The 19589-nt window shown below is 35.6% G+C and overlaps 1 protein-coding gene across 1 annotated transcript in view; it reads right to left on the reverse strand.

Annotated features, from left to right (window-relative positions):
* Positions 1 to 15663, reverse strand: part of LOC128679593 (uncharacterized protein) — a 243131-nt gene extending 227468 nt beyond the window's left edge. Inside the window, exons 1-2 of the mRNA XM_053761945.1 lie at positions 15530 to 15663; positions 6669 to 8068 (exon numbers count right to left, since the gene is read on the reverse strand). Coding sequence (XP_053617920.1) covers positions 6669 to 6794 — 126 coding nt within the window. The 5' untranslated portion in view covers positions 6795 to 8068; positions 15530 to 15663. The remainder of the gene's footprint in view (positions 1 to 6668; positions 8069 to 15529) is intronic.
* Positions 15664 to 19589: the final 3926 nt, after the last annotated feature.

Consider the following 19589-nt stretch of genomic DNA (forward strand, 5'->3'; position numbering starts at 1 on the left):
AGTACAGCCAACACATCGAGATATACGATATGAACGTTTATTTTACGATATTTCTTTTATAATACCAAACAGACAGGCGGGTCACCAGACGGTGCCTGACGTGCGTTGCTGACTCTGGGACCTTATATTTTGTCATAGCACCTATGTACCCTGTAATTACAATGAAATATGGAACGCAATATCTTAGGAGTTAAACTTTCAGATCATATACGCAACGGCATATTGCGATCCCAGACTAAAATAATGAACTTAGCTGAAAAAGCAGCAATTTTGAAATGCGATTGGACGGACCATGTTATCAAAATGCCTCCAGAGCAGTGGACCAAGCAAGTGACGGATTGGGTTCCTCCGAACAGCAAAAAGCGGCCGGGTCGCTCGCGGATGCGCTGGAGTTGTGAACTGAATAAGTTCAACAAAGAATGGCCACTGGACCGAGCATCGTGGAAGAAAGAGAGAGAGGCCTTTGCCCTACACTGGCACTCAAATGGCTAATAAATAAAAAAAAAACAAATAAATAATTACCATGTAATTACACTGCCTCTCGCACCCTTCAAACCGAAACATAACAATCAAAAATCTTTCACGGATGTATTTACTTGCAATAAATTGTTAAGTCGTGAAGCCATTTCATCAATGCGCCATTTCGGATATGGGCTAGAAGCCTGATTAGCTGTCAGAAAGCCAGTTGGACACATGATGTATGCTGCGGGCGTTATCAGCGTCATAGGTCGTTTGCTAGTATATATTTCATCAATTTGCGATTCATTTTTAAGGTTCTTTTGCTGACCACTAACGAAATCTTTATAGATTCATCATGTGCATTTCAATTATTCATAACACTCTATTACAAAACAATTTGGACTTCGTAGTTACAACATGGATCAATAATAAAGAAGTATACCAAACAAAATATATGACATTCAAGACACCATTTTCCCCATCGCGAAGATTTAACGAGGATAGAAAATGTGGGCAGAATTATAATACCATAGATAAAATTATGGATATGGCGAATACTGTATCTATGTAACTCAATGCTAATGGACACGACGTTAATGAGTTATGTCTGACTGCTTTATAGAATATACGTTTAATTTATAATATCAGTTTTCTGTTGGTGCCAACCCACGTATTTACAAACTGCTCAAGTGTCGACTGGGAGCAGTTCACAACACTACTATCACATCACATCACAAAGCAGTTCACAACACTACTATCACATCACATCACAAAGCAGTTCACAACACTACTATCACATCACATCACATCACATCACATCACATCACATCACATCACATCACATCACATCACATCACATCACATCACATCACATCACATCACATCACATCACATCACATCACATCACATCACATCACATCACATCACATCACATCACATCACATCACATCACATCACATCACATCACATCACATCACATCACATCACATCACATCACATCACATCACATCACATCACATCACATCACATCACATCACATCACATCACATCACATCACATCACATCACATCACATCACATCACATCACATCACATCACATCACATCACATCACATCACAAGTATGCATCGCAAGTAACTGACAGAATGAAAAATAAAGATAAAGGTCAAGGCCAGGAGAAGTGAAAATTATTAGACAAGTATGAGTGATGTGATGTGACTTTTGAGTTTTATGGAATCGCAAAGCAGCCTTATATGTTTTAGATTTGCCCTAAATTTTGTGGGCAAGAAGAATCTAATAAATAAAAAAATATTTTTAGACCTGATTTGAAATTCATACTAAGACATACATCCCAAGGCAGTCGCTAGTAATATAACTTTAAATCTATACTAAGCTAAAATGCTAAATTTCGATGCACAAGTCGATATCGTATCGCTCCGTCACCACGCAGCTTAACAACCGTGCGTTATATGAATGCACTACATTGAAGAGCGTGCAAATAAATATTGTTTTCAGTAACGATGCTCGCCGACAATGTATACATACACAACAGGTACATGTTATGTTTTATTCAATGTTTACGCAATCAGTGAACTAAATTTAATTGCGTGCATATTCAAAAACTTTTACATTTAAATGGATTTGTTATACATATCACACATGTTTTTAAACTTATTTTTGAAAATAATAATGAGATGAAAAAATTCTGAAATCATGTCGGAAACGAACCCGCGCCTCTGTCTATCCGGGACAGTGCTCTTGACAATTGACTCTTTTACATTTATCCTGATCATGAGCTAACGCAATGGCTTCATTCTTGTAGGAACCAAGGAATATTGCTTCACGCGAATCAGAGTACGATAATATTCTATTTAAATATAATAATAATTATTAGCACTAATTTTTAGAGCATTTTCAGCAAACTTCTTAAAAACCGTAGACAAACCTTTCCCTAGATCGCGTGTACTCTGAGAATAATTTCCTCCTAGAAGAAGCAATATCTCAGGTTGTGAAACGAGCTTCCTCCACCGGAAAATAACCGCTGAAGGTTCTACAAATGATGCGATAAAACGCAAAGTATACTGTCTGGTACGTACCTCACTTATATGTGTACTGTCATTACAATGTTAGTACTTTGTAGCGTTTGGTATGTAATTAAAACTTTGACATGAAAAAGCGCTTGTGAAGATCTACTTTTGTATTGGTTTCAAGACGATTGTTTGAGTAGATGAAGCGTAAAGAGGTAACAAATAAACAACTTACTTTAAGATTAAGATAGCATATGCCTGCCAAAAAATGTCGCCGTTGCACGTCGTCATGTCCCTTTTTCTCTTTCTTGTGTCTTTGCGCTTTCTTATGCAATCATTTTATCAAACAAACAAAAATGTAGTTACGTATGTACACGACAAATAGCTCATTTAAAAATACTTTAAAAATGGAGAAGAAAAACAAAAACGAAACCTTACTCGTCACGACATCAGTCGTTGCGGAAACAAATCAAGAGTGCTTTCACGAAGTCAGTTAAAGCGAAATAAAACCTAAATCAAATTGTCTTCAATTACAGTTTCCTTCACTAGTGTTTCTTATTGGGACCCGAACGCCGAGATTTATGTGCCCAAGGGGGGTCTTTCCTCCTTTCAAGTAAAAATATGGAGGAGTATAGAAACATACGGATTAAACTTGCCGGAAGTCTGTAAGCAGCTAGAGCAAACGCTCTAGACCCCTGCAAGTGTAATAATTAAGAATTATAGAGGCATCGTGCTAAAAAAGCAAATTCCTTAGTAGAAACTGCTACAGCTAGCGTATTGAGCGCATTTACTACGAAATATAATTGAGTCCAAGAGACGTTGTACCTCGTTGCTTTGTTACACGCTAGGCGCCTGCGCACTTTTATAGTAATGGGAACAGCTTGGTTCAGTAAGTCAATAACATCGTTAGATGTTGACAATTATGTCAAATACAATTCGATACAAAATGGGACAGTGGCTAATCAACCAAACAGGCAGGCAAAGCAGGATAGTTGGATTTCTGTAACTAATTTCATAGAAACAGCGTATAAGCATTATGATCAAATACTTCTATTTTTCACTGGTATTAAAGCAGTATTAAATTTTCTTTGTTATTCCATCAAGAAAGAGCTCAAAGTACTTATCTTTTCATACTTTCTTAACTTTATAGAAGGAACGCCGGCTTGTAACGTTTTGTTCGATTGAACAAATTTATTGCGTTCTCGATTCGATGTATAAACTCTTCATTTACCCATTCCGTATTGCCTATTCTTTTATTGCTACCTACTGGAAGGTTTCGCCCGATTCTGTTCGTATTTATTCATGTTCATAATGATAATAGCAAGGCTAATTAATGGGCAAATCTTGTAATATTTGTCAAACACTGAGCCATTTCAATTGTTACAATATTCTGGACCATAAAGTATGATGAGAATAACATGCGACACTAAACACTATTCAAATTGAGGAATCTGTACCCTCCCAGATAATCACCAGTTGGGTCGGGATTGAAAATGATATTTTTCAGATTGACCTGAGTCTTGGATGCTATATTATGTAAGTTATGCAATATAATTATGGTTGAGTATATAAGTTCTAATCCCATAATACACACAACAAGTCTCTCTTCAACAAGCTCTACTTGAACCTAACTTAATCTGTGTAAGTAATTTCTCCATATGTATATCGACCTAGGTCAAGCCGCACTTCGGGGTTCGCAATTAGGGAGTCGAATTCTAGACTTCCTTATCACAAAGCAAACACCTGAAATACTGAGGTTATAAAAATAACTGTATAGGTTATAAAAATAGCTTTATTGGACGCGGGGATAAAATACAATGACGTCATAGTTACATTGTTGTCTAAATTGAACGTGAGTCGAAATGATCATACAGCATAGGACGATAAACATCACGATAACTTCCCACTAGCTCCTACCAGCGGTTTCATTCGCATTATTCTCATAACGTCAGACATTTTACACTGTCGTGTAAAGAGGTGTAGGTAGGAGAGGCTGCACGTTCACTTTATATTATCATATTCACACGTTATATCATATCATATTACACGTTCACTTTATATTATTATTATCATATGGATTTGAAACCTTGATGATGAATACACACAAAAAAAATGGTTCAGGCAGTTCAAAAAAGTTACATGTGATGGGAAGGCACACGCCGTGGTGTAATATCGTATCAGCAACAGCCATTTCAACGTCCTCACTGATGGGGCACAGGCCTTCCTTGTGTATGGATAAGGAGTATGGACCATGACGCATCACGCGGGCCCATTCATCATCAGTGCAGTACATTCATGCGAACTGCAAGTACAACTGGAACCAACGGCTTAGCGTGCCACAACGGCTCCTAGACATGAACTAGACATTCTTTTCATTTTTATCAAAGAAATAGTAGTCATAATATATTATTCAGTTACAACAATAAAATATTGTAGTAACTTTAATAATGTCACATAAATGACAATACACAGACACGACACAATCATTTCCACTTCGCCGACTGCTGCCGAAGTTGTGTCATTAGGAAACTTTCCACCGAATAGGCATTTCACATTTCATTGTGATAGAGTTTAGAGTTTAGGTAAAGACAACGGGGCCCCCTGAGGGGTACTCATTTTAGCTAAGGCTGGTCAAATTGCACTGCTGTCTCGCGCTTATTTTTATATAGTAGACTTTCCATTCAAGACTTTTTATCTATGTTTATGGAGCTTATATTTAAAGCAATTTCTTATCAATTACTCTTATGATATTACGTTATATATAATATGATTTAGAATTTCGGTTGAAAATACATTACTTTGTAGACGCGAAGATGGTGCCAATATGTTATTGAATGGTAATGGTGACACGTAATAAAGTTCAAATACGTTCGCACTTCTAGGTTCAATATTACAGTACATAAAAAACTATTTAATATTCTATGGTGGAAGGAAACTCGACGGCTGTGAAATTGGTTTCCAGCTGCTGCTAAAAATAATAGGATCCATGTTTCAGGCATCGACTTAATTGGAGAGTTTCAAGATCATTTTCTCGCTGGAATTTCCAAAATACAATGTTAGATTCTGTTACAAAATACCTATAGGTTCGAGCAAAATATTTTACCGTTGTATTTTCAGGCCAATGCTCTCGATTTTGAAGAAAAGGCGATTCGGTTGACAATTCGAATTGCTGAAATCCAAGTGACTTGGTCTTTATTATAGACACAAAATCAACACCTGTGCGGGGAACTGGCGGTGTGAGGGAATACATGTAACATTTTGTATGACTGGGTGGGATGTTTAATGCCACTGGGTGGGATGTCAAATTTTATGCTGAATATTTGTAGAAAGAGAATAATCAAGTTTTTAGTTTGCTAAAAGGTCTTACTATTTTATGACATATATCTCAAGGACATGGCTATAATATTTTGATATAAAAACTGTCGGTGTCTAACACACCAATATCAAAATAAAACACATAGTAATAGAAATCAAATCAAACAACAACACTGCAGCTAAATGTACAGGGATAATCCCCAAGAGGATTAAAGAAGAGATTGTTCAAATACCATAACTCCTACAGGAAGGGCCGGTCGATACGATGTTATTTTTAAACTCTGTAAAAATACGGACACTTTGATGGCTTCATAACATCTACTTTCACTGTTACGAAAGATTCATCACCTTTTTACTTGAGGATTTTATTTCACTAATTTCATCGAACAAAATAATGTACACAGAATGTTAATCTTCAGATCAAAGCTTTCAATACTCGAAATTCATAATAAATGGCTTGATATTTAGATAATATGTTTAAATAGGACTAACTTTCAGAAGTATTTCATCAGACTAAAATTCAAAGTCTTTTCTTTTCAGATGATTTGAAATAATGTTCGGTGAAAATTATAATTGTTTTGGAACGATGCAATTTAAAACATCTGCAGACCAGTATAAACATATTACAAAAAAAAGTCCCCTTGTCTGTCTGTATAAACACGTTAAACTTAAAAACGTGATAGATAGTGTGACTTCTGAGGAAGATTTAGGAGTCGATTTTATTAAGGTTTTACCCGAGTGAAGCCGGGTCGGGTCGCTAGTACTCGTAAAATTTATGTGCATGCTAATACTTCTACTCCCGCCAGGAGAACAGGTTATTGAACAATCTCTTCGCAAAGCATTAGTAGTTAGTGTAAAACATACATACATTTCTCATGTACTGATCAAATGTCCTCACCGCGGTCCGCCCGAGCAGCAACGCGTCCATCTCGCTCTCTGGCACCGGCACCACCGCCACCGTCGGGGCTGGGCCCCCTTTCATTGGCACGTTCATTATCAACTTTATTACTGTACAATTTAGGTCCTAATTCACTTGGAGAGTCAAATTTTAAGACCACTTCAATACAAGGTTTAGGATGTACATGTTCAAGTTTATTATAGTCACATGTTAATTATCAACTTTATTACTGTTAGCATTAAGTCCAAATTCACTTGAAGAATCAACGATTAAGAACACTTGAATTCAAGGTTTAAGATTGTCATCTTGAACTTAGTTATAGTTTAAACTAGGTCTGAAGTCACTTGTCGAACCGATTTTAAAACCACTTCAGACCAAACTTAGATGCTTATCACGGTTAACTCAAGTACAGTTTAATATAAGATGCGTTATTTTCATCTGCAATCTTATTACCGTTTGCACTAGGTCTTTGATTAAATTGTGATTTTTTGATTAAGAATACTTCAATCTAAAGTAAATATTGATATATCATTAACATCTTTTAACGTAGTTCTTCGACCAATTCTTCATCACTATGTTGATTCCTTTGATAATCAAATTTCGAAGAATACGCTAACTTCGTTACCAGTTCTAGATTCAGCCCAAAGCAATATGTTTGTAACACTAATTTTATCACTAATTTTGTTTCAATTACACTATTTCTATTTGTTTAATTGAATAAATATATTTTTCTCTACAATGTTCTAAGAACTTTTTTCTTTTCTCTTCAAAAATGGATTTTTTTTTTTTTTTTTAGATTTTTTCTATGATTGGAATTGTATTAGAATGTCATAAGTAATTTGATATAATTTTATCACGTATTTGGAATGTCTTGAGTCTTACATATAAATCAAAATGTACCCATTGCTTTGATCACAACGTTCGCACCAGTAATTTAGAATTTACACTTCACTTCGCTCGGCAATTATTGAATACAATACAGTTTTTCGAACATCTGAGTCTATTCATCAAAATATAATGAGACCATTTAAAAAAGTGTTCAATTGACGAATTTTACAAACCAAATGATATGGATTGGGATTTTAGTATTGTCAGGTTTATATTTAGGTAGTTTCAATTTCTATAATATATTATTTACTTCATAGGGATCATTTAAAACATCTTCATCTAAAACTAATCTATTTCAATTAAATCTTTGCTTGTACGTTCTATTGCTTATAAAGCGTAGTGTTGAGGGACCAGAACATTCGTTGCTGCTTCTTCTCCGTTGTTTCAATCATTGATCCCTTTTCAGTCTTGGCTCCTTGGTTCAGGGATGTAAATAATAATTTGTTTTTGGACCGTTGTTACCGATGATATTTCTTGATTCACTTGAAAACATTAACAAATCTATTGTAGGATTATTTGGTTTTAATTTTAAATGAGTCTAGAGCCAGTATTGATATCGCAATGTGAACGTGAGTAATGACGACCTAGTCATAACTAGAATATCAAGATCTATGCTATTTTTACCAGTTCTACTCATAGAAAAATAATATAAGACTAAATACTTATATAAATTTAATTGTCAAATCTAAAGAAATTAGTGTACTCTTGTGTAAAGTGTTTTCTTGAAAACAATCATCGTTTGCAACGTTATAAAAATTATTACTGGGACGAATCGAATTATCAGTTGCACAGTAACTGCCAAGGAAATAGAAACCGCAAGGAAATGTGACCTTACTATACTCGTAAAAGCGAGTTCGTATTTCTAAACTCGATATTCTCGTTAGATCCAGATCTGAATGACTCGTGGGAAGACACAGCTATATCTGCGACTTAATAAAACTTTCGCTAGTTTTTATTGTAATCAAATCCTCTTTGGATGTGATTAAAGGATTCTTTTTCTCAAAAAAAAAGAAGAAGTATAGCTCCAAGTACTAATTCGAAAAGTATCTCTAAAACAATCGCGGGAAACTGCAAAAAATCCTAATGCCGATCATCCGAAAAATGTTTCCAAAAGACGTGTAGTCGACAGAGCAAGATAACCAACCATAAATCAAGGCAGCGACATAAACGCTTCGTTCGCGTACATCGATAACTCAATTTATCGACATTGACAACATTGTGACACTGAATTCTGTACTCGTACGTCACATATTTACTCGTCTGACAAAAACAATATTTTGAACCCAAAACATAACATTTAAGTTAAGATATTTATTTCTTGTGTCTTTTAATAATGATAGTTTCTATGACACAAACACTGAACGAATTTCGATTATAAATACAAACAATTTTACATTACCGGTTAGACCAAAATGCAGACTACAGTCAGTCAAAGGTTAGGTCTAAGTGATCTAATCTGAGACCGGTTGCATCTAGGTTTAGCCGGGATAATAATTCAATTTTTTATAAAGGTCAGCAGTTATGGAGTGATTTTTATTAAATAGGTAATTTTGAAAGTATTTTGAGTCTCAAACAAACGCCCATAACCGTAAACCGTTTATCCTGAAAATCCCAGGGACACCAGATGATAATAAAACCACTTTATATTTGTCGTGTAAAATCAAGCCGCGCTCGACGCAGTCACTCGAACCATCGATAACTCGATTACCATCCACACTACGGGTGGGATACGATGCTTCCGGCTTCAAATATTTCATTACGTGTACTATATGTATAGCTGCGCTCCGTGGCTCAATTTTTTTTTTAAATCCTTCGATATTATAAAAAGAAGTTCCAACGATACAGAATGTGTTAGCAGACCTTTAAAATACCTTTCAGTTTTAGTTTAAATCGAGTTGGAACACTATTGTTTATTACACATTTTTTAAAATTTTGGTGGTTTCAGAAGCTATTTTTTATATACAAAATTCTCTTCTCTTTGTATACAAAATGCATGGTACAGAAGTTCTTTTCTTTTTCAATAAAACCAATCACTGTACCAACAAAATTAATGAATGATGAGGCAGACTAGTAAGGTGTCTGGCGGAGCTTGGCTCAACGCGTCAGGTATAAACTAACACGATTATCGATTTTACGTCCGAACTCGACACCTAGCTTCCATATCGATAAATATGTTATCTCCCAAGGTGAATACGGATACTGATTTACTACCTGTAATTTGATGATAAAATTTTCGTAATATTGTTACACTTGGAAGTTTTACACGAGTATGTATTTTTTGGAACACGTTTTTAAAAAAATATTGGCAACGCATAATTTTTTATCACAATCAGAGCTTTTTCACCACAAGTTATCTAGTACAATAAATCTGCGATCAAAACAAATCTTTGGATGCATTTGACAGTCACGTATTAATAACATAACCCTCATTTTTTACTACAGTATTCTCTTATTTTGTATTTGCTTAAAAATATATTTACATTTATTTACATACATTCTAGGTCAACGGGAATTATCCTATATTTTATGCCCTTGAGATCTCATGATTGTGTTGATTTAGAAGCTTCATTTTTTAGCATTGATCAACAAAATGAACAAGTGGCGGGATCTACAGATAGCAAGGAAATGTTCCTCAGTGATTGTATTTTTACCTCACGATATAAGGTAACGCATTTACTCCAAACGGCTGGTATATATCGTCTTGACCGCCCAAATATTGTTAGGTAGGTTGTTAAAAGTTAAATTTCACCTACGATAAGTGTGACCTGACGGTGTATCCGAGATCAGCTTCCAACGAGAGAATTCCTAGCACATGACATTTTTCCCGCTTTGTGTGTAATAAGATCTCTCTGATGACAAAAAACCCACTCTTGTCAAACCTAACATAATACTTGGATTTACACAGAACGGTTTAACGTAAGCAGCTTAGATACAATGTCGAGCAGTTTTCCTTGAGACAGAATTAGAGTTTTCCGAATTTTCTAAAGTTTTCATAACTTGCGACTTGTTAATTTGAGACAAATATTTGTATAAACACGCCAATGATAGAGAGAAATCATGTTTGATAAAAATGTGATAAATTAATTATATCAAACAATAATTTGTTACTAGCAGTGCGTCCGCGAATTTTCTCAATAAAAATGTGTAACTGAATGACTACCTACTTCTGAAGATCTAGTCTCTGTAACAATAACAAATCTCATCAAAATCGGTCACGTCGTTTTTGAGTTTCCGCGTTACGATAAAAAATCTAAAAATACAAATATTTCCGCGATATATATTAGTATTTATTTATACAGTACAGATATAACTATTCACATTTCGATATATTCATTGACGACAAACATCACTGATTGCTGACGGCACATTATGAGGCATCAGAGGATTATCCGTATTTGCCATCGTTTAATTTTATCGACATAACCCTCCCCCCCTCTTTGAGAATGGGGCAGGGGACGTAAGTAAATACGTGAGTGTGGAGAACGGTAGTCAACATATTGTTTGCTAGATTTGCGGTTTTGTTTGTGGGAAGTTATATTTTCAGAGTACCGTATCCAAAGAGTAAAACTGTATTACCAAGACTCCTCTATCTGTCCGTATGTCTGATAGATAGATCATTTATTCCTTAGAACATGGTGATACAGAACTCTGTATACAACTGCAAAAGAGTAAGGTACAGCATATTCTGCCTATGGAATGTTAAGTTAACACAAACATGAGAAATTACCATTAGAGTACGTATCATCCTGCCTGCGTGATATATCACGTGTACTTGTTTGATCTGCCTAAGGGCGGAAATGCACATGATGCCAGAAACTGAAGTGTCGATTTTTTATTATTTGAGAAACCAACAGGCTTAACATATTACAAATGATCTCATAAACGAATATAAGTTAGTACATTGCCCAATAGTTTTTACCACTACATTACACTTTACGTTGAGAGTAGTTTTTTAATATAAGTAATACAAATATTTATTCAACAAAAAAACAATCCTGCGGTGTAAGTATCAAAGATATAGATAGCAAACAAAGTAAGGAGTAAAACAGTTATAATTGCAACAAGTTACTTACTAGACACCATTTAAGAGTAAACAAAATTTACCCTCTTTTTCATAGTCGTATTCCTCATGTCCGAGGGTCGTGGTTATTACGTGAAATGAAACAAACAACAACTTTCTTGCCATTAGTAATGGAGTGGTTTACCATTGCCTTCCCCATTTCACACACATGTTAATAATAATCAAACAGTGTGCAGGTTTCCTCACGATGTTTTCCTTCACCGGAAGCAAGTGGTGGACGATGAAAACCATGAGTTCTGACTCATGGTTTTCATCGTCCACCCGCCAACGCCCGGGGCTTCGCTCCCGTGAGAATTTTGAGATAAAATATAGCAATCTTGGATAATGTACGTTTCTAATGGTGAAATAATTTTGTAGGTAGTTTCGGAGATTACTCGCTTCAAACATACAAACTCACGAACGCTTACCTCTCATTATAATAGTATAGGTAAACAAACGTTAGGCAAAAACCCAGAAGATTTTATTTCCATTTCTCCGGCAAGCTCTTTCCATTGTGCTGTATAATCTGCGCCGGCATTTGCCCTCAATCCGTCAATGCAAGGCTTTGTGCCCTGAGTGCATTCGCAAATGTTATCGGTGCAAGCCGACTGACTGCATTCAGCGCTGACAAAATATCTACCGATCCACTTCTTTTCGGTTTTTAGCTCCCCTATAGAGGTTTCTGTAAACAATAAATGACGTAACTACATCTGGAATAAGTATTTTCTAAAATCGTCTCTGGATTCTCGTAGAATATCTCGGGCAATTTATGAACAGAGTACGACTATCGTAGTATCGACCGTTGACCCCGATACAACTGGATCGCTCTTGACCGGCATTCACTGAGAGCCTTACAGAACCACTCCACAGACCAGTAACGTTGGCTTTAGATATTAAGATTCAGAAGCTAACAAACGCTCGTTAATATTTCATCCTCAGCCTCGGTTTCTTCTTCAGCCACAATGTGAGTAAGTCCAGGTCAACTTTTCTTTTTTTATTCTTCTCGAGTTCGCATGGCCATGGCCGTTACAACGTTATGCCAGCATATTTTTTTGCTCGCTAACTCTGTTGATTAGTATTTATTTGCCTTGTCCATTACGTCATGTACTATAATAAAATATTAATGCCCTACTATGTATGTTGATTGAATACATGAGGACACTCCCCTCCTTATGGATTGATGAATGATTTCGATCGAGATAATATTTTTGTTTTATTTACACTTCTATGGTCATATTAGTACAAATTCTGCGAATACAGACAAGTAGGAAGAACTAATGACGAAAGTTAGCGATAATGAGAAAGTTTGACGTCCAAAATAACCTAAAACCATCGCTGTGGTAATAGAGGGAGTCGTAAAAAGTGCGCCGACCTCGTGCTAGCATTGATTAATTGCTTCGCTAAGTATTGTTTGATATCTCGATTCTTAGTTTAGAATCTTATCTTTAACTTAAATGATGAATTAAGTGAAGCTATTTCATATTTATTTTTGTTTGCAAATAGCTTTACGTTGATAATTAATATTCGAATCAAATGAAGGGCTGGTAGAAGATGCAAACCCAGAAAATGTTGGCTTCTTCACTTGCACTTCTTTGGAAGTCGAATTAAGAATTTTGATTTTGAAGGCAAGACAAGCGGAGCGTCGTATGTTCAATAAATGGAGATAAAATCTTTATAGCAAACAAAATATTCGTTATCATAAAGGCTTCCCCGGGCTGAATATTTGATAAAATCGTGAAGAGTTACAAGCCTCGTCCCTGTGGTGTAACTATCGAAGAGCTAGACGGGTTCGTGCTCCGGGGCCCTAAAGTCTAGGGGGCCCAAAGGCTTTATGCTGATCAATGACTTTTTCGTCTTCCACACATTATGTCTGTATTTGATAAGAATATTAAGTCGAATCGGGTGAATGTAGAAACTGGGATTCGCGATGATAGTTTCTTGGATCCCGACTGATGGCAAAAGGCCGAGAGGCGAGCCGAGGATGTGATAGTTCGAAGAGCTGTCGGCTTTGATAAGGGTGGCAACAACTGAACAACTAACAAAAATAGATATCATTAAGAGAGTAAATTGATAATTACACTAAATTCACATCAATAGTAGAATGAAAAAAGTAATATTTGTATATTGAAAACTCTACAAGACAAGTTCTGGATTTTTATAAATATTAACGGTAATATCGGTAATATATTAAACGGTAATATATTTTATAAATAATAATCGGTGAAGAATGCAATTCTCGTAGAGGAATATAAAGGCGAAAGCCTAGTCTTTTAATTTAGTGACTTTCAGGACAGTCAATTCGGGCCTCAAGATAGTTTTAGCCTCAGGGTTTGTCTGTGACTAGCGACGCAACTGCCCGTCCCTCTGTGTTTAGATAACCTTCACTTGTTTGCTGACGCTCCGCTTTCGGATATATATATATATATACATGTTTTTGTTGACTGTACATTATGTAAATAGTAAAAAATCGCTTTTATTAAATATCTGTTTGTGCCTGTGAATAAGAAGTAATTTAGCAGAACTTTAGCCCTCTTGATGAACGTGGCTATCACACACCAGAGTATGCCAAAGGCGACTCATCAACCACCCGTAAATCAGCCGAGTCTTCGGAGTCGGAAATCGCATGTGTGAACGTCAACTTTTACAATATATGCTTCTATATGCTATGAGAGAGCGGAATCTCCTGGCACAAGCAAATTATTGCTTTAATTTCCAGGAGGTTCCCACAACTTGTATTTTGATGTAAAATTATGTTTACCCACTAAATATTATTGATTTTGACGATGCATGCGCTTTATGGACACCGGCAATATATTATCATCAAATATGAATATACTGACTACATGAGATGTTCAAACTTATAAATAATTTGTGCCTATGCACCCGTTGTGCACCTGAACTTGGTGACATGTCGATCTAAAAGTACAGGCTTATCAGAAATTAAATTGAATATTCAAGATTTATAAATTCAGTAAAAAATTATAATACATAAGAGTCCATAAACTGCAAAAAGTCTAAAACCTGAAATGAGACGTGGAGCAAGAACGGGAACAAGCTATAGGTACTTTGTAAAGGTCAGCTGCGCTCTGAACAGATGACCAAATTGCCTGTTACTCGGGGGCGAGAGCATTTGTGACAATGTCGACACTTTTCATTATTATTCTTCGTGGATGAATTACATTCGGTTCCCGACTGAAGTTAGTTCCAGCTTTGGCCTTCAAGCAGGTTCGGGTGAAATTTCACCTTTAGTCCAAATGTCGGCTTTGGTCCAAAATAAGCTGAATTTTCAGCCGCATGCTGCGGATTTGTCGGGTTTAGCCAAAATGATACGAATTATTAGAGAAAATAAAAAAATCTCCATGTCCTAGAATAGGAGCAAAATGTCGTACGAGGCGACTAAAGGACACATAACCTTGACAGCTTTAGGAGAGACTACCATGAGAAAATAATAACAGTTGTTCCATCGAAATGGACAAAGGATTTCTTGAGAGCGCAAGATAATTATTACACTATCAACAACTTGTTGATTCATTTATTTATTTTTTTCTAGAAAATTGTTAACAAAATATAGAATAAATAAAAAAGATACGAATATTATTGTCACGCAAATTCGTTATTAAATTATATGGGCTATTAGAAGTTACTGCAAATTTTTTTTTTGTTTTTGTGCCTAAAAAATGTGCTGCAATTATTATTAATTTCAGTATAATTCATAAAATATTCAAAAATACGTTCAAAAAAACACGATAATTTACAATTCATATTAACAAAATAATTATCTAAACCGATCTGAAAAATATAAACGAGTCAATATTTACAAAACAGTTGTTTGTGTACCTACTGTCAATACTGGCTCTGACAACGAACCGCGCACAATACTCACGGGTAAACCAAACAATCCACAATAAGACACTATTCTCTAGCCTACGGGGTTGTATAACAATTATATAATTATATAAATTATATAAAAAGGATCGTATAAAAATACGGCGAGCCGGCAAGGCGGTCGCGCGGTGCGAAGCGCGATTGATACTGAGTCTCGCCGAGTTGTGGAGCATACCCGCTGCTCTCCCTGCTCGTACCTGGTTAGGGGTGGTCTGGTCGGCTCCTGTAGGATGTCTAACTTATATACATGTATTATAGGAGTAATTAACTACCGTGTTACTAGGTTTCATATAGGTCCTGTCATGTTATATGACCGTTATGAAATATTATTTTGATTTGCTTTTTAATGAACTGAATACACAGTTCAATAAAATGTACCTACATAAATGCATTTACGAAATACGGAAGACAATTCAAGAAAGAAAACGAGGAGAGTACAGCAGATGAGCCGTAGATTGTGTATATAGGTATTCTATATATATGGAAGTCAAGTTTACATTAAGCAAAGGTTCTTTAGTTAATGCGTGAAGAAATACTTAAACATAAATTGTCATTTTAAAGATTAGTAAAAAGATACAAGATATTTTTTTTTGTTAAAATACAAAGTTGCGTCGGCTCTCAAATGCGCGACTTGGACCTAACTCAAGCGTTATCTCGAGATCCCAGATCCAAGGATGCCGTCCTCCTGTGGCATTTATATTATCTCCATTATGGTGGCCTAGGGACACGACAGTCGAATGTCGCATGGATGAGAGAGGCACAGGACAGAGGGTGGCGTGCGGGAAGAGAGACCTATGCTCAACAGTGGGACAAAGAGGCTGACATGATGATGATGATTGCGTAAGTAAGTTTGTTTGTTACCTCTTAACGCTTAACTCTAACTTCTTGAAATTTCATTTATACTCATAGTTAAGAGCACGGAAAAGTACATAGGCTACTTTTCATTCCGGGAAAAAATACATTTTCTTTGAGAAGTTCAGGCGGGCGAAGTCGTCGTAATCCGAAAATATTGAACTGTTATAAATATAAAATTATTTATAGTTTATCGTTATACATTAAACCTCGTTACACATTAAACATGTTTACGTCTTTTATATATATATAACTAGCCTACGGGAAACTGCGGGCCAAACACGATGCGAAACTATGACGTTGTGATTTTTGACTGAACCTTTCTGCTAGTTATAATATATTAAACTTTTTTTCTTTTCTCTCTCTCGATATCCATTGATATAAAAAAGTCTAGTTTCGATGGTTTGAAAGTTTCGGCTGAATTATGAGCCAAAACCGAAACTATGAACGGAATTAATCAAAAGCCGAATGTCTAGATATTGGCCACCAAAATAACCTAATGATCCGATCTTACCCGTAATACCGTACCCTTATTACTTGCATTCTAATAAATATTCACTACTTAATATAAAATAAAGTCGCTTCCCGCTGTCTGTCCCTTAGGCTTAGATCTTTAAAACTACGCAATGGCTGTCACCGTACTGTTAGTAAAGGTCGACGTAGCGACCAATTGCAAGTAACCTTTGATAAAGAAAACGCAATGGATTTTGATGCGCTATTTTTTACAGATATAATGGTTAAATAGGAAGGTTTAAGTATAAAATTTATTAAGATTTTAACCAACACGGGCAACACTGATAGTAACTTTTACTGAATAAGAAAAAATGTAAGTTATTTCTGTCATGAACGACGCCATAATATTTCTGCCCTGGTTGACCTAAATTTAGCCGTGGCTAGGCCGCGCCGCGCTAAATATTTAGCCCGAGGTGGATGGACATGGTGAAACAAAGTCTTTGTTTGAGCCGTTTCATGGAAATTGCAATTTTAAAATGTCCCACTATGCTGGATTGAGGTTAAGAAAATAATGTGACTTATATTTATAATTTTGATGACATCTGAGGCTTGCCGGTTGTCGGACGGCTGCTTTGGAGATCCCCGGTGAAGTTTAAGATGCGAAATAATATTTTTAGTAATGGGTTAGGTCTTGATCCTATATGTATATGTTTCTGTTTATATGCATATTTTAGAAAATAAAGTTTCGTTCACTAATTTTAGATTTTCGCGTTTCATTATGAATTAATTAAACAAGTATCAAACGTTGTAACACGGCCCGAAACGTCTGAGGTACGTGTGCGTTTAATACCTGTTTCAAGTAATTCATAGTTTCGTTGAGTTATAAAATCTCATAATACAAGTCTCGAACTTACTTCGAGGCAAAATAAATGTATATGATTTGTCCCTATTATTTATTATATATTATAGTTATTTATGTGAATCTAAAGCGTATAAACTATTAACTAAGCTACATACTAAACTGTAAACTAGCTCTTAACTCCAAGCATTGTACTCAATTAGGACCTCCACAAATCACGGGCCGTTTGAGATCCATTTACGGGCCCCTAAATAAATGGCATGATAAAAGACCCAATCTCGGAGGCAATTGTAGAAAAAAACGACTATCTCTAATAGGGGTCGTGTTGCAAGGCTAAATGGCGCAGTTTTTGAATCTTGAAATATGTTATTTGAGATAAGCGACAGCTGCTCGGGTTATTTTAAAGACTTTCTATTTAAGTATTTTTTAGGTACCTACATGAAGTAGAACTGTTTACATACATTAAATCCAATTTTAAAACATCACGTTTGCCTTGCCTACTGCTTCGTCCACGTGAATTTTCTACATGATCAGTCCTTTTCAGGATGGAAGGTCTAATGGATAGTAAGGTGGGCATTCCGATGCACGGTAAATAAATAATTGTATAAAAAAATATGTTTTATATAATTTGTATTGTATGTGTGAATAAATAAATATCTAGTAGTTTCATATTCATATTTCAATGTTGATAGCATCTGTATAACCAAGTCAGGTTATATCAGTCCTCAGAAACTCCTAATTCAATGTTCGATGCATCAAGATAATCTGGCACTTGACTGAGCTAGAACAAAGCTAACTGCATTCAGCCGGAGCGGCGGGACAATGTCGGTTATCGATGTCGATATTATGGAGAATGCAGTGTTCATTCATGATAATCTGCCATTTGATTGAGCAAACAATGCCAACTGCATTCAGGTATAGAAACGGACTGTGGATTACCGATATCGGTATACTACTGTAGACATAACTCAATTATTAAGAGAATAGATGCATGTGACTGAGCAGGAATACAACTACATTTTGATTAAAGGGAGGCGACACTGGCACTGATTATTGACCTTAATTTAATTTTAAACAGATAATTTCTTTCACCATTTTAATTTGATATTCGAATTAACAAGAATAAAATTCATGTTGTAGTAATGGGACATTGGCAATGTGAAAAAAATGATACATTATATTTATTGATATCGTTTATCTATCTATACGTCCTTGAAAGAATTCAGGAAAAAATCTATTACATACTGCACTGCTACAATCAATTCTTATTGAAAATACTACATCAACTAGAAACTGACCTCTCTCGAGCTACACAATACAGACAAATGATATTGTACACGAGCTCACAAGAATTAGGTTTCTAGATCACACCTTTTATCTCACTAGACTATATTGAGAGCAATTTGTCAGAAAATATTAGGCACATTCTGGAAAAAAATGGAAATAAGTAAACATTTACATTTACATGATATAATGTTATGAAAAATGCCTTAGTTACTTAAAAGTGAATAGAAAATGGTTGGTGATTTGATAAAATGAATGGTTTTGTTTAAAACGCTCAATGTTAATCCCAAGCCAACGCTTCATGCCCAAAGGGGGAGGCAGGGGGTGTAGGCTGGACGGGTTTCATTACAAATATTTTCGGCTTAAAACATGCTTCAATTGTGACTATATTTTTATACCATACTTTTGTCATTGTCGTCTGCAATATGGCATACGAAACACGAGGATTGTGTGTCTCTAAAATAATAAACAACCTTAGCTCATAATCTAATTCGTTAAATAATAAACTAAATAAAATTAATTAAACTGCCCCGTTTAGCATTGCTTGACAATTTGAAAATGAATAAACAATGTGAAAACGTTATAGTTCTTTTTCTCTCTCTCGTTGTCA

The sequence above is a fragment of the Plodia interpunctella genome, chromosome 22 (assembly GCF_027563975.2).
Source record: "Plodia interpunctella isolate USDA-ARS_2022_Savannah chromosome 22, ilPloInte3.2, whole genome shotgun sequence".
In the NCBI taxonomy this organism is placed as follows: Eukaryota; Metazoa; Arthropoda; class Insecta; order Lepidoptera; family Pyralidae; genus Plodia; species Plodia interpunctella.